At 41.8% G+C, this 15,326-nt stretch overlaps 1 protein-coding gene across 1 annotated transcript in view; it reads right to left on the minus strand.

Annotated features, from left to right (window-relative positions):
• SAXO1 (stabilizer of axonemal microtubules 1) overlaps window positions 1-7,938 on the minus strand; it is a 92,409-nt gene extending 84,471 nt beyond the window's left edge. Inside the window, exon 1 of the mRNA XM_082656995.1 lies at window positions 7,886-7,938. Coding sequence (XP_082513121.1) covers window positions 7,886-7,932 — 47 coding nt within the window. The 5' untranslated portion in view covers window positions 7,933-7,938. The remainder of the gene's footprint in view (window positions 1-7,885) is intronic.
• Window positions 7,939-15,326: the final 7,388 nt, after the last annotated feature.

Below are 15,326 nucleotides of genomic sequence, written 5' to 3' on the forward strand. Positions count from 1 at the left end.
AATGCTACATAAATATTTCATGATACATTACCCAGTCCTGGAATTTCCTGCAAGATTGCACAAAGTTTTTAAAACACTGCACTGCAAGCCATAAAATAATCAGATATAAAAGTAAGCTGTATCAATTCCTTGATTAACCACAATTTTTTTTTACAAGAATTTCAGAAAAAGTACTGTTACTACATCTTAATCTCAGGAGAGAGATTTGCTATTTATATTACTTTACTGAAAGGTTTTTAGAATTACACCTCTTTTTTTACATCAGGTAATATTTCTCAAATGGACAGGAACCTTTCCGTTATAATCTACGCTCAAACCTTACCCAGTGTGACTTGAAAACAGATCATAGACTGAATTGTAACATCTAGCAGAGTCTGATACACAATAAAAGATAAAAAAAATTTAATTGTTGACCTAATTGTGCCTAAAGCTTAACAAAATGTGTTCTTGTATATTAAAATTAACCTCAATGCTTCAAACTCCTTATCTGTAAAATAAGAAGAGCTAGAGACTGCTAAGATTCCTTTCAGATTTAAAAAGCTAATAAGCAGGACTTCCCTGGTGGCTCGGTGGTTGAGAATCTGCCTGCCAATGCAGGGGACACGGGTTTGAGCCCTGGTCCGGGAGAATCCCACACGCCGCGGAGCAACTGAGCCCGTGCTCCACAACTACTGAAGCCCGCATGCCTCAACTACTGAGGCCTGCATGCCTGGAGCCCGTGCCCCGCAATGGGAGGGGCCACCGCAATGAGAAGCCCGCGTGCACCGCAATGCTCGCGGCAACTAGAGAAAGCCTGTGCACAGCAACGAAGACCCGACACAGGCAAATAAATAAATAAATACATTTATTTAAAAAAAAAAAAGCTAATTAGCAATTTATTTTATCTACAGCCCTCCCCAGAACCCTCCTCCTCCCCACCCCCAGTTGCAAATTTAGTAATCTGGGACAAGAACAGCTCAGTAAACAGAAAACATCCCCAGGGAAAATGAAGGCTAAGATCAAGGAATCAAATTTCCAAGCTAAGCAATGCTCCCCACGTTGAGGGACCACCCCCCACCCCCGCCAATCCCGAAAGATAATAATGTATAAGAAAGTGCTTTTAAAATTTTCGAAACACTACAGAAATGTAAGGTAGTATAATACTGAAAACTGTGAAAGGTGGCCTTTTTTTCAGTAACAAGAAGTACTGGGGACATTCAGATGATCTTATTTTCTCATATACAAAAGTAAGGTGACTACAATCAAACACTCCAATCCCCCAATGTAGCTCTGTTGTGTCAAGATGATTAAGTGATGGGATGGTTAGAAACAATTTTAAAACTGTTCCATTACTGTATCTCTATAACTCATGAATATTTTTGCTTACTTGGCATTGATCGCACTGAAAAGAGAGTATAACACTTTATGGTAATAATACCGATCGCCAGATCTTGATTGTCAAGTGGAGTGCTGCTGTGGATGGAAAGCCTTGAGCTTAATTCAGGAAAACGCGCCTGGTTTTTTAAAACCTGCAAAGCTCATTAAAAAGTTTTATGAGGGGTTGAAATCTCCAGATTTAGATATTTGCAACACCTTCACTTTGTCATCTGTGATCTACTCTCAAGGTATACCACTTCCTGAGCTCTGCTGGGCCCTAAACTCTAATTGCTCATTCTATAAAACTTAAGGTAAATCTATAAAAAATTACGCTGAAGAAAAACCCAGAACGAGGTGTTGTTTTCCCTTTAGGCTGATCTAGCAGTGAGACTTGGTTGGGAGAAGGCTGCCATCTTGTGGCCAAAAGAAAGAACTGGCTCCAAGAGCGCTTCCCATTCCTCGAGCCTCTGACAGCTGCTCCCACAGAGGACGGCTACCTATCCAGCTATCCGTGTGCATCCTGAGCCTCCCCAGTAACAAGAACAGAGTCTCCCAAAGTTAAAGTTGAGGACTTCCCTGGTGGTGCCCTGGTTAATAATCTGCCTGCCAATGCAGGGGACACAGGTTCAAGCCCTGGTCTGGGAAGATCCCACATGCCACGGAGCAATTAAGTCCATGCACCACAACTACTGAGCCTGTGTGCCTCAAGCCCGTGCTCCGCAACAGAAGAAGCCACCGCAACAAAAAGCCCGCGCACTGCAACGAAGAGTAGCCCCCGCTCGCCGCAACTAGAGAAACCCTGTGTGCAGCAACAAAGACCCAATGCAGCCAAAAATAAATAAATTTTTTTTAAAAATTAAACTTGAAAGGACATTAAAGAACTATTTGCTCAAACAAAGCCTCAGGAGGAAAATGCAGTGGAAGAGGAAAAAAGAGATGTGGGCTTCCTTCCCTCCCTGGCAGTCCCAAGAGCCTCCACAAGTCTCCTGATTTTAAAAACTTGGAGGAACTGAAGCCCTGGGAGATCAAATGACTCACTCAGAAACCCCAGGCTCCCCTCTCCCACTGAAACACTCTCTCCTCTGACCAGTAGTGTTCATCTTCACACATGCTTTTCCACCAGATTTCTCATCACTTTTTCCCATAATCTCAGGCTGGCAAAGTAAAAAATCTTCGACTTCTAAAGCTTAGAGAACACCTATATAATTCCTCTCATTCCTTCCCAACCCATTTCTAAGCAGATTTAATTGGGGGTGAGGAGGAAGCCTTCCAAATAATGAGACTCTAGGTCAGGGTTGTCCAGTGTAACTCTGCAATGATGGAAATGCTCCCTATTTGCACTGTGCAATAGAGTAGTCACTGCACATGCATAGCTACTGAGTGTTTGGAATGTGGCTACACACGTGACTGAGTATATTTTATTGAATTTCAAACAATTTAGATGAAGTTGCCACATGTTGCTAGTGGCTAACCTACGGGACAGCACAGCTGTAAACCCAGGCTCCCTAATCCATTCCAGTATAACACCTTGACAAACAAAATCCATCTATTTATTCAAAAGGATATGTTTTGACTGCTCTATGGAGAACAGTGTGTTAGTATTATACAGCACACACACACAAATAGAAAACATGGGCTCTGCTTTCCACGAGTACACAAAGAGGGGAGAAAGCATGCAGACAGATAACTAGAACCATTAACAGAAAATGGGGTCCCTCTCCAAAGGGGAGCTACGGGGCTCGATTACTGAGACAGGCAACAGATGCAGGGCCTTAAAAGATCATGCAACAGGAGGAGGCGACACAAGCATTTTAGAAAAGGGGCAGTAAGCGTAGGGGAAAAGAGATGGGGAGGGTCACAAGGTCTGCTTAGGGGATGCCAGGAAGCCCAATCCAGTATGAGTGGTTTTATGTAAGGGGGTCATGGAGAGAACTAGAAAGGTACATTAGGACCAGCTTCCAAACATAAAAATTAGAGACCCAAGGGGAGACCAATGAGAATAAAAAGGAAGGTACCAATATAGATTTCAAAAGAGGATGGTTTGAGACTTTGGAGATGATATGAATACTGGGGATGGTGAAGGATAAGAGATGATTCAAATTTTTAAACCCAGGATAAAAAGACAAGGATGTCCACCTAGCCACTTTTATTCAACATAGTTTTGGAAGTCCTAGCCATAGCAATCAGAGAAGAAAAGGACATAAAAGGAATTCAAATTGGAAAATAAGAACTGTCACTGTTTGCAGATGACATGATAATATACATAGAAAATCCTCAAGATGCTACCAGAAAACTACTAGAGCTCATCAATGAACCTGGTAAAACTGCAGGATACAAAATTAATACACAGAACTCTCTTGCATTCCTATACACTAACAATGAAAGATAAGAAAGAGAAATTAAAGAAATAATCCCATTTATCATCACATCAAAAAGAATAAAATAGCTAGGAATAAACCTACCTAAGGAGGCAAAGACCTGTACTCAGAAAACTATAAGATACTGATGAAAGAAACTGAAGATGACACAAACAGATGGAGAGACAGACCATGTTCTTGGATTGGAAGAATATTGTCAAAATGACTATACTACACAAAGTAACTGACAGATTCAATGCAATCCCTATCAAATTACCAATAGCATTTTTCACAGAATTAGAAAAAAAAGTTTATAATTTATATGGAAACACAAAAGACTCCAAATAGCCAAAGCAAACTTGAGAAAGAAAAATGGACCTGGAAGAATCAGGCTCCCTGACTTCAGACTATACTACAAAGCTACAGTAATCAAGACAGCATGGTACTTGCACTAAAACAGAAATATAGATCAATGGAACAGGATAGAAAGTCCAGAGATAAACTCACATACCTATAGTAACCTAGTCTATGACAAAGGAGGCAAGAATATACAATGGAGAAAGACAGTCTCTTCAATAAGTGATGCTGAGAAAACTGGACAGCTACACATAAAAGAATGAAATTAGAACAGTCTCTAACATGATATACAAAAATAAACTCAAAATGAATTAAAGACCTAAATGTAAGACCGGAAACTATAAAACTCTTAGAGGAAAACATAGGCAGAACACACTGTGACATAAATCGTGGCAAGATCTTTTTTGATCCACCTCCTAGAGTAATAAAAACAAAAATAAACAAATGGGACCTAATTAAACTCAAAAGCTTTTGCACAGCAAAGAAATCATAAACAAAACAAAAAGACAACCCACAGAATGAGAAAAAATATTTGCAAATTAATCCTGACAAGGGATTAATCTCCAAAATTTACAAACAGCTCATGCAGTTCAACATCAAAAAAACAAACAACCCACTGAAAAAAATTGGCAAAAGATCTAGACAGGCATTTCTCCAAAAAAGACATACAGATGGCCAAAAAGCACGTGAAAAGATGCTCAACATCAGTAATTATTAGAGAAATGCAAATCAAAACTACAATGAAGGGGACTTCCCTGGTGGCACAGTGGTTAAGAATCCACCTGCCAATGCAGGGGACATGGGTTCAATCCCTTGTCCGGGAAGATCCCATGTGCCGCGGGGCAACTAAGCCCATGCACCACAACTACTGAGTGTGCACTCTAGAGCCCACAAGCCACAACTACTGAAGCCTGCATGCTCTAGGGCCCACGTGCCACAACTACTGAGCCCACGTGCTGCAACTACTGAAGCCCATGTGCATAGAGCCCGTGCTCCACAACAAAAGAAGCCACTGCAATGAGAAGCCTGCGCACCGCAACAAAGAGTAGCCTCCACTCGCCACAACTAGAGAAAGCCTGCGCGCAGCAACGAGGACCCAATGCAGCCAAAAAAAAAAAAAATTGTTAAAACTACAATGAGGTATCACCTCACACCAGTCACAATGGCCATCATCAAAACGTCTACAAACAGTAAATGCTAGAGAAGCTGTAGAAAAAAGGGAACCCTCTTACACTGTTGGTGGGAATGTAAATTGGTACAACCACTATGGAGAACAGTATGGAGGTTCCTTAAAAAACTAAAAATAGAGCTACCATATGGTCCAGCAATCCCAATCCTGGGCATATATCCAGAGAAAACCATAATTCGGAAAGATACATGCACCCCAGTGTTCACTGCAGAACTATTTACGAAAACCAGGACATGGAAGCAACCTAAATGTAAGTAACCATAGACAGATGAATGGATAAAGAACATGTGGTACATATATACAATGGAATATTACTCAGCCATAAAAAAGAATGGAACAATGCCATTTGCAGCAACATGGATGGACCTAGAGATTGTCATACTGAGTGAAGTAGGTCAGACAGAGAAAGACAAATATCATATGATATCACTTATATGTGGAATCTAAAAAAAAAAATGGTACAAATGAACTTGTTTACAAAACAGAAATAGAGTCACAGATGTAGAAAACAAACTTATGGTTACCAAGGGGGAAAGGGGAGGGGAGGGATAAATTGGGAGATTGGGATTGACATATACACACTACTATATATACAATAGATAACTAATAAGAACCTACTGTATAGTATAGGGAACTCTACTCAATACTCTGTAATGACGTACATGGGAATAGGATCTAAAAAAGAGTGGATATATGTATGACTGATTCACTTTGCCGTATACCTAAAACTAACACACATTGTAAATCAACTATACTCCAATAAAAATTAATTTAAAAATAAATAAATAAATACACCCAGGGTAAATGGACAATAGAAGCCACCATTAATGGGGCAGATACTGGAGAAAGGGAACGTGGTGACTATCTGAAGGTTGTTGAAGTTGAGGTTGATGAGATAACCAGATGGACCAACAAGCACTCTGAGAAGTGAAAGGAGACTGAAATAAGAGAAGAGAGGCTGAGGGGTGTGAGAGTCAAACCAGAGATCCCTGACTGAAATCAGAGTAGAGGGGTAGGTACAGGAGTAGGAGGAAGCAAAGAAGAGACCCATGGACAGACTCTGCATCCAATGGGAAACAGCCCCTTTTCAGGGGTGAAGGAGAAACAGAGAAGGAACGTCCCCTACTACAGGGACAGGACGGAGACTTCTCACTGCATACCCTCTGTACCTCTTCAATGAGCATTCCTGGCTTCCTAACTGGAATGCATACTGGGCAAAGATGGAGACTGTATCAGATATTTCAATCCCAATGTCCACAAGGGAGCAAATTAAGCCCCAGTCCTACCTGAATAACTCAATACCTCAAGAAGAGACGCGAGGGTATGTAAAGGGCCCCAGCAGAGGGTGAGCCGTAGAGGTTTTGCCTCAGTCGTGTGGAAAATTAGCCCTAGATTAAAACACTGCTCTGGATCCCCCTAACCAACCTTAAAAAGCAGGACCCATGCTTCTATGTGATCTAGTTCAGCGGTTCCCAATCCTGGCAAATGGGGAAATCACCGACAGACTGCTGTGGGGCCCACCCTCAGAGAGGATGATTTAACAGCCTGGGAAACCAGTATCACTTTAAAGCTCCCCAGGTTACTCTAGGGGGCAGCCACGGTTGAGAACCACCCACTGATGCCAGAGATGTGTAAGATTTCTCACCCAGTTACTAGAGTTCCCTTTAATTCTCCCCACTACTGATGACATTTTCAATATTCACGTAACAAAGTTAGCAAGTGTTTTTTGCAGCTTTCCAGATGCTAGCGTATTTTAAGCACAACCCATTAGCAGGAGTCTCACACACATTACCTCATTGACTACTTAGAGAATCCTGGAGAAGTTCAGTTACCTGCCCAAGACCCCACAATGAACAACAGCCCATGAGGGCTGACCCCAGAGCCGCCCCTCTTTTCTGTTGCTCCTGTGCTGTCCTCAAGCCCAGCAATTCTTACATGTCCTAAGAAGGAGGTGAAAGAAGCACCTCAGGCGTTGTGAGATACAGGAAAGGAGTCAGCGGCAGAACTTTGACTAAAACCCGGGATTTCTCCCTGGAACCACCTGCTTCACCCAAGCATGGTTAATAAAGGCAATGGTCAGGAGAGACACCTGGCAAGGCCAGGACAAGGGAGCGCAAAAATAATTTCCTTTCCTTATTCTTGTTCAACTCTATACCAGTGTGGACATAAGTTTTAGAATACCTTACACTCCTAAGTAGTAAGAATTTCTCTGAATGAGAAATTCAGTTACATGAAAGGATTCCTCTTCCCCAAAAGGAGACCAACAAAAGATGCAAGACTTGGCCCAACCTGGCCAGGGGGGTTTCTATCCTTGTCTGACACTCTCTAGGCTGCAGGGAGGGGAGCACAAACTCTGCGGGTCTGTGCTCATTTTCAACGTCCGCGCAGCTCTCGGCGGGAAGGAAAACGGAGAAGGCCTGAGAACAGCCACGTTCATCGGGGCTGATTCAACGTGGCGCGTTAACTGCTAACAACAGTTAGCAGCAGCCTAAAAGAGGCCGCCGACAAGTGGACGCACCCACCGTGGTGCTTCCTGATCTCGAAGCTCAGGGTCAGGGCTCAGCCTAGCTTTCAGAGTCTGAAATTCCAGGTTCCCGGGCCCTAGGCGCGGGCGCGGACGCCTTACCCGCAGGAGCACAGGTCGCAGATGCACTTCCTCTTCATCGGGGCCATGCACAGGCCTGGAGGCCGGCGCAGGGCATCCCACGCCGCTGCCTCCTAGACGCCGACCGCCTCGCAGGGGGCGCGCCGAGTCTCCTGGGTCTTGGCAAATATCCTGAATACTGACTCCAGAGAAAACTTAAGTGACCCTTTTGCAAACTCCGGTCTTCCGTTTCCTTCCCTGAGCCGGCCTTGCACCGGGGCAGAACAGAGCGTGGACCACGCGGGCCCGGGAGACCGCCCCCTGCACGCACCGCCCCGGCCCCTCCACGCACCGGCCCCGCCTCTGCCCGCCCCAGGCCCGCTGGGCCTCTGTGACGTCACCGGGGCCACGGGTGCACCTGTGAGGTCAGGAATCCTGCAGCGGCTTGCCTGGCAGGCCCAGGACCAAGGTCCCCCGTTGGGCCTTGTTGAAACCTCGGGAAAAGCGAAGACTGTGACGACTTTGGAAAGCTCGTGGGTGCACAAGTCAGCAAACGCCCTGCTCACTTGGGCAAAAAGGCCGAAAACCCCACCTTCATCACACTGGGTGGCATTTTCTATCTCTAGGATCCATGGTGCCCCTTGGTGTAGAAAGGCATCCATTTCCAGATCTTCCTTGTGGAAATCGATGCCTTCAGCTCTTCACACAGGCCTCGCACTCTGAGAACAAAGCAGTTTCAGGGCGCCTCGGCCTTGACTGCTCAAGTGGGTGCTCAATCACTGCCCCAGGTGATAGTAATGATGCCGGGGCAGTGGTCTTCAAGTTTCCGTGTGCATCAGAATCACCTGGCTTGATAAAAGCCAGATAGCCACACCCTACCCCCGAGTTTCGGATTCAGTGGACCTAGCAAGTTCTGAGCCACTCCGATGCCGCTAGGCCAGGGGCCACACTTTAAGAAGCACAGTTTGGGAGATTATTTTGCCCTCTCTATAAGCAGCCTTCCCCTATTATAGTGTTTCTTCAGCTCACCTGACCCTGAGAACCACTACAGAGCCTACCTAGAAACCACTGGCATCAATAACTCTCATCTGGGACCCTAGTTTCAACAAGAAGCCAGGTGATTTGAATCACAAAGCAAACTCAGGAGACTGCTCTGATGGGTGGTTTGGAATTAAACACGATGACTTCCCCATTGTGGGACATGGGAACTTCAAGTATTGACAATCCTATGGTTGTTTTTCTTTCCCACACTTCCTCACTCTTCCCATTAGTTTTTGTGAAGGAGTGAGTCAGTAAGTCAGAGGCATTTTAGACTGCAGAACACTTAATATTCAGAGTTTTCTGTATTTTGTTCTTCCACATTCGGCTCTAGAATAGAGCTCAGCAAAGTATTGGCAACAGGCCACATTCAGCCGGCCACCTGTCTTTGTATGACCAGCAAGCTAACAATGTTCTTTTACATTTTTAAATGGTTGAAAAAAGTCAAAAGAATAATACACGACCCATGAAACATATAAAATTCAAGTTTCGGTGTCTACAAAATTTGTAGAAATATTCCTGATTTTGCCTCTTGGCCCACAAAAGCTAAAATATTTACTATATGACTTTTTACAGAGAAAGTTTGCTGACCTCAGCTCTAAAAAGTCAAAGAGGGAGATCCAGAGGGGAGCAAAGCTTACTGATCATTCTTAAGAACAGGGGAGGGTGAAGCTCCTCCTTGCCTTCTCAGTAGGAGGTCAGGGCCCTAACAGCTGAGGATGGAAACCTGAGCGGACAGGATGGAGACAGGGAGGCTATTGGAAGCCGAGGAAAAGCCTGCATGCCATCCCTTGCCATTGACAGGGAACATCACATGGGCCTTACAGAGGAACTACAGTGATGAACACCAGCCTTCTCTTGACAGCTGTCTTAACATTACCTATGAATCTTCCAGAAGAAAAATGTCACACTCATGCCCCCAGACTTGGATAAGAAGCACCCCCCCACCTTTCAAACTGCCCTTGTGGAGAGCAGCTTTGTCAACAACCCATGGCACTCCCAACTTTCCCCATCCCTGCTCTCAACAGAGGGTGGAGATCTTGAAAGATGAAGATGGTATGGATAAAATGGCATCAACACTGGTACTTTTGTAGAGCTGGTGCTGGACAAGACAACCTTTCCTCCCCCTCCCTGTTACAATTACTGCCCATGTCTTGTTAGTTCCAGACAACTCTACCCTAACTCATATAAACAACTCTCTAATCCTTTTCCAAAACGTCCTTGCCTATGAAGAATTTACTGTCGCTTGCTATGCATTAAACACTTTTGCATACTTTCCCTTAAGCTCTCTTGTCCATCTCTTAAAACTGGCATAAATCTGTCTTACCCATATTGCAAACAAGAACACTGAAGCTAGGAGGTAAACTCACTCAAGATCACACAGCTAATGAGTACTAGAGCTGAGATTCAGGCCCACTTTGATCTTTCTTTTCAAACTTTTCCTCCCAGGATAAAGAATGAATGGGTAAGCTGGAGATCTTAGGGACCACTGCAAATGGTATTTTATCTTAAAATTTTATATTTACTTCTTAATATGGCCATCTTTAATATTTCCCCAAACTCTTTTTGTAAAATTGACACTCAGTGAAGCTATACAATTTCTTTCCTGTGGCCTTAAAACCGATCCAACCCCAAACTCACTGCTGTATACCATCGGAAAATCTACTCTTTGTAGACCACTGTTAAAACTCTATAGTTACTCCTCTGAGTACAAAGCACTTTAGCAAACATTGCCTTTTTTACCATCTTTAATTATTTGGAATTGCTAAACTTCATTGGCACCAATAGAAGACTAGCCCATCATGACACATAAATTGGGCATCTACCATTCACTCCACAAACACTTACTGATATCCTATGATGAATCAGACACTGTGCTGAATGACAGAGACAAGGAACAGGAACCTCATGGAACCTTAATATAGAAGGAGAAGCAGGTGACCAAAATATCGCCCAAGTGTATCATTATGAACTATGTTAAGTATCAAGAAGGATAAATAGGGGGACCTGGTGAATTCTATCAAATATTTGAGAAAGAAGTAACACCAATCCTACACATGATCTTTTAGAAAATTTGGGAACACTTCCTACTTAATTCTACAAGGCCAATATTACCCGGATTCCAAAGCCAGACAAAATTGTCACACGAAAACTACAGACCACTATCTCTTGTAAATATAAATGTAAAAATCCTTTAAAAATATGAGCAAACTGAACCAGCAATATTTATAAAGGATTATATGCCATGACCAAGAGGAGTTTATACCAGAAATACAAGGTGGTTTTAACACTGGAAAATCAATTAATGTAATATACCACATCAGTAGAATAAAGGACAAAACTACTTGATCTTCTCAATGATTCAGAAAGGCATTTGACAAAATCAAATAACCGTTCTTGATTTCTTTTTTTTTTTACAAAATCCTCAGGAAATTAGAGAAAGAAGGGAACTTCCTCAACCTGATAAAAGTCATTTACAAAAAAGCTACAACTACCATCATGCTTAGCAGTAAGACTGAATATTCCCTGCCACTGTGAGGAACAAAACAAGATGTCTGTTCTCACCACTTCTATTCAACACCCTACTGGAGGTTCTTGCCAGTGGAATAAAAAAAAGAAAAAAGAGTTAAAGGCATCCAGATTGGGAAGGAAAAAATAAAACTGTATCTACAGATGACATGGTCCTATACTTAGAAAATCCTAAGAACTCTACACACACACACAGAACTACCAAAAACAAGAAAGTTAAACAAAGCTGCAGGAGACAAGATCAATTACAAAATCAATTGAATTTCTACATACTAGCAACAAACAATCCAAAAGTTAAATTAATAAAACAATGCAATTCACAATAGCATAAAAATGAATACAACACCTAGGAATAAATTTACCCCTTAAGTGCAAGACTTTACAGTGAAAACTACAAAGCATTTCTGAGAGAAATTAAATAAGATATAAATGAATGGAGAGATATATATAAATGAATGGATCAGAATATTCAATATTGTTAAGAAGGCAATTCTCCCCTAACTGATTTATAGATTCGGTGCAATCCCTATCAAAATCCCAGCAAACTTTCTGTTACAGAAATTGGTGTGCTGATCCTAAAACTGTATACAAAAGGCAAAGGACCTAAAATAGCCAGACAGTTCTGAAAAAAAACAACAAAAAAGACTTAAACCATTCAATTTCAAAACTTAGTATCAAAATTATAGCTAAAGTAATCAAGACAGTATGATATTAGCTACAGATAAACATACAGATCAAGGAAAAGAATGGAGAATCCATAAATAAACTCTTACATTTGTGGTCGATTGATGCCAAAAAAGTGTCATGGCAATTCAGTGAGGAAAGGATGGTCTTTTCAACAAATGACACTGGGATAACTGGACATCCATATACAGGAAATTTAAAAAAAGAGCTTAAACACTCACACCACCTCACACAAAAATTAACTCACAATACACCACAAACTTAAATGGAAAACCTAAAACTGTAAAACTTCTAGAAGAAAGCATATAAGTAAATCTTTATAACCTTTGTTAGACAAAGATATCTTAGACATACACCAAAATCATGATCCATAAAAATAAAAAATTGACATATTGGACTTTATAAAAATAATTTACTCTTCAAAAGACACTATTAAGGGACTTCCCTGGTGGCACAGTGGTTAAGAATCTGCCTGCCATTGCAGGGGACATGAGTTCGATCCCTCGTCCAGGAAGATCCCACATGCCACGGAGCAACTAAGCCTGTGTGCCCAAACTACTGAGCCCGCAGGCCACAACTACTGAAGTCTGCGCGCCTAAAGCCCATCCTCCACAAGAGAAGCCACCGCAATGAGAAGCCCATGCACTGCAATGAAGAGTAGCCCCCACTCACTGCAACTAGAGAAAGCCTGCACAGAGCAAGACCCAATGCAGCCAAAAATTAATTAATTAATATTTAAAAAGACAATTAAGAGAATGAAAAGACAAGTACAAGCAATCCTGAGAAAGAAAATGGAGCTGGAGGACTCAGACTCCCTGACTTCAGGCTATACTACAAAGCTACAGAAATCAAAACAGTATGGTATTGGCACAAAAACAGAAATATAGATCAATGGAACAGGATAGAAAGCCCAGAAAGAAACTCATGCACCTATGGTCAATTAATCTATGACAAAGGAGACACAAATAAACAATGGAGAGAAGACAGTGTCTTCAATAAGTGGTGCTGGGAAAACTAGACAGCTATATGGAAAAGAATGAAATCAGAACACTCTCTAATACCATACACAAAAATAAACTCGAAATGGATCAAAGACCTAAATGCAAGGCTGGATACTATAAAACTCTTAAGAGGAAAACTTAAGCAGAACACTCTTTGACATAAATCACAGCAATATCTTTTTTGATCCACCTCCTAGAGTAATGAAAATAAAATAAATAAATAAACAAATTAGACCTAATTAAACTTAAAACCTTTGGCACAGCAAAGGAAACCATAAACAAAATGAAAAGGCAAACTTCAGAATGGGAAAAAATATTTGCAAATGAAGTGACCAACACAGGATTAATCTCCAAAATATACACACAGCTCATGTTAGCTCTATGTCAAAAAACAAACAACCCAATCAAAAAATGGGCAGAAGACCTAAATAGACATTTCTCCAAAGAAAACATACAGATAGCCAAAAAGCACATGAAAAAATGCTCAACATCACTAATTATCAGAAAAATGCACATCAAAACTACAATGAGGTATCACCTCACAACAGTCAGAATGGCCATCATCAAAAAGTCTACAAACAGTAAATGTTGGAAGGGTGTGGAAAAAAGGGAACCCTCTTACACTGTTGGTGGGAATGTAAATTGGTACAACCACTATGGAGAACAGTATGGAGGTTCCTTAAAAAACTAAAAATAGAGCTACCACACGATCCTGCAATCCCACTCCTCAGCATAATCCTAAACCATGATCCTAAAGGATGTATGCACCCCAACGTTCACTGCAGCACTATTTACAATAGCCAGGACATGGAAGCAACCTGAATGTCCATCGACAGCAGAATGGACAAGGAAGATGAGGTACATATATACAATGGAATATTACTCAGCCATAAAAAAGAATGAAGTAATGCCATTTGCAGCAATATGGATGGACCTAGAGATTAGCATACTAAGTCAGACAGAGAAAGACAAAAATCATATGATATCACTTGTATGTGGAATCTAATTTTTTAAAAAAGAAAAGAAACCAATGAACTTGTTTACAAAACAGAAACAGATTTACAGATGTTGAAAACAAACTTATGGTTACCAAAGGGGAAACATGGCAGGGGGAGGGGAAGGGAGGGATAAATCAGGAGCTTGGTATGAACACACACACACACTGCTATATATGACAGATAACAAAGAACTTCCCTGGTGGTGCAGTGGTTAAGACTCTGCACTCCCAATGCAGTGGGCTGGGGTTCAATCCCTGGTCAGGGAACTAGATCCCACATGCATGCCGCAACTAAGAGTTTGCATGCCACAACTAAGGAGCTGGCAAGCCACAACTGAGGAGCCTGCTGCAACTAAGGAGCCCACCTGCCACAACTAAGACCCGGCACAGCCAAATAATAAATAAATAAATAAATAGTAAAGAAAAAATGATAGTGCCTACTTAAAAAAAGATAGATAACCACCAAGGACCTACTGTATAGCACAGGGAATGCTTGTCAGTATTCTATGATAACCTATATGAGAAAAGAATCTAAAAAGGAATAAATATATATACATGTATAACTAAATCACTTTGCTGTACACCTGAAACTAACACAACATTGTAAATAAACTATACTCCAATAAATTTTTATTTTATTTTATTTATTTTAATAAATTTATTTATTTATTTTTGGCTGTGTTGGGTCTTCACTGCTGCACACAGGCTTTCTCTAGTTGCGGGGAGCAGGGGCTACTCTTCATTGCGGTGCACGGGCTTCTCATTGTGGTGGCTTCTCTTGTTGCAGAGCATGGGCTCTAGGCACACGGGCTTCAGTAGTCATGGTATGTGGGTTCAGTAGTTGTGGCTCACGAGCTCCAGAGTGCAGGCTCAGTAGTTGTGGCGCATGGGCTTAGTTGCTCTGCGGCATGTAGGATCTTCCCGGACGAGGGATCGAACCCATGTCCCCTGCACTGGCTGGTGGATTCTTAACCACTGCACCACCGGGGAAGTCCCCTCAATAAAATTTTTTAAAAGAAAAAAAAAATTGCTACTATGTGAGTGACCACTGAAGCAACTTGGAACTGATGTCAGTGATAAGGCCAACAGAAAGAAAATAATTTAGTGAAAATTAAATAAAGAATAGTTGATAAAGGAAAATAAAAAAGATAAGTACAGACTGAGAGAAATACTTGCACATCATTTATCTGATAAAGGACCATATCCAGAACATGCAAAGAACTCTTACAACTCT

This window comes from Grampus griseus (genome assembly GCF_964374135.1).
Source record: "Grampus griseus genome assembly, chromosome: 6".
NCBI lineage: Eukaryota > Metazoa > Chordata > Mammalia > Artiodactyla > Delphinidae > Grampus > Grampus griseus.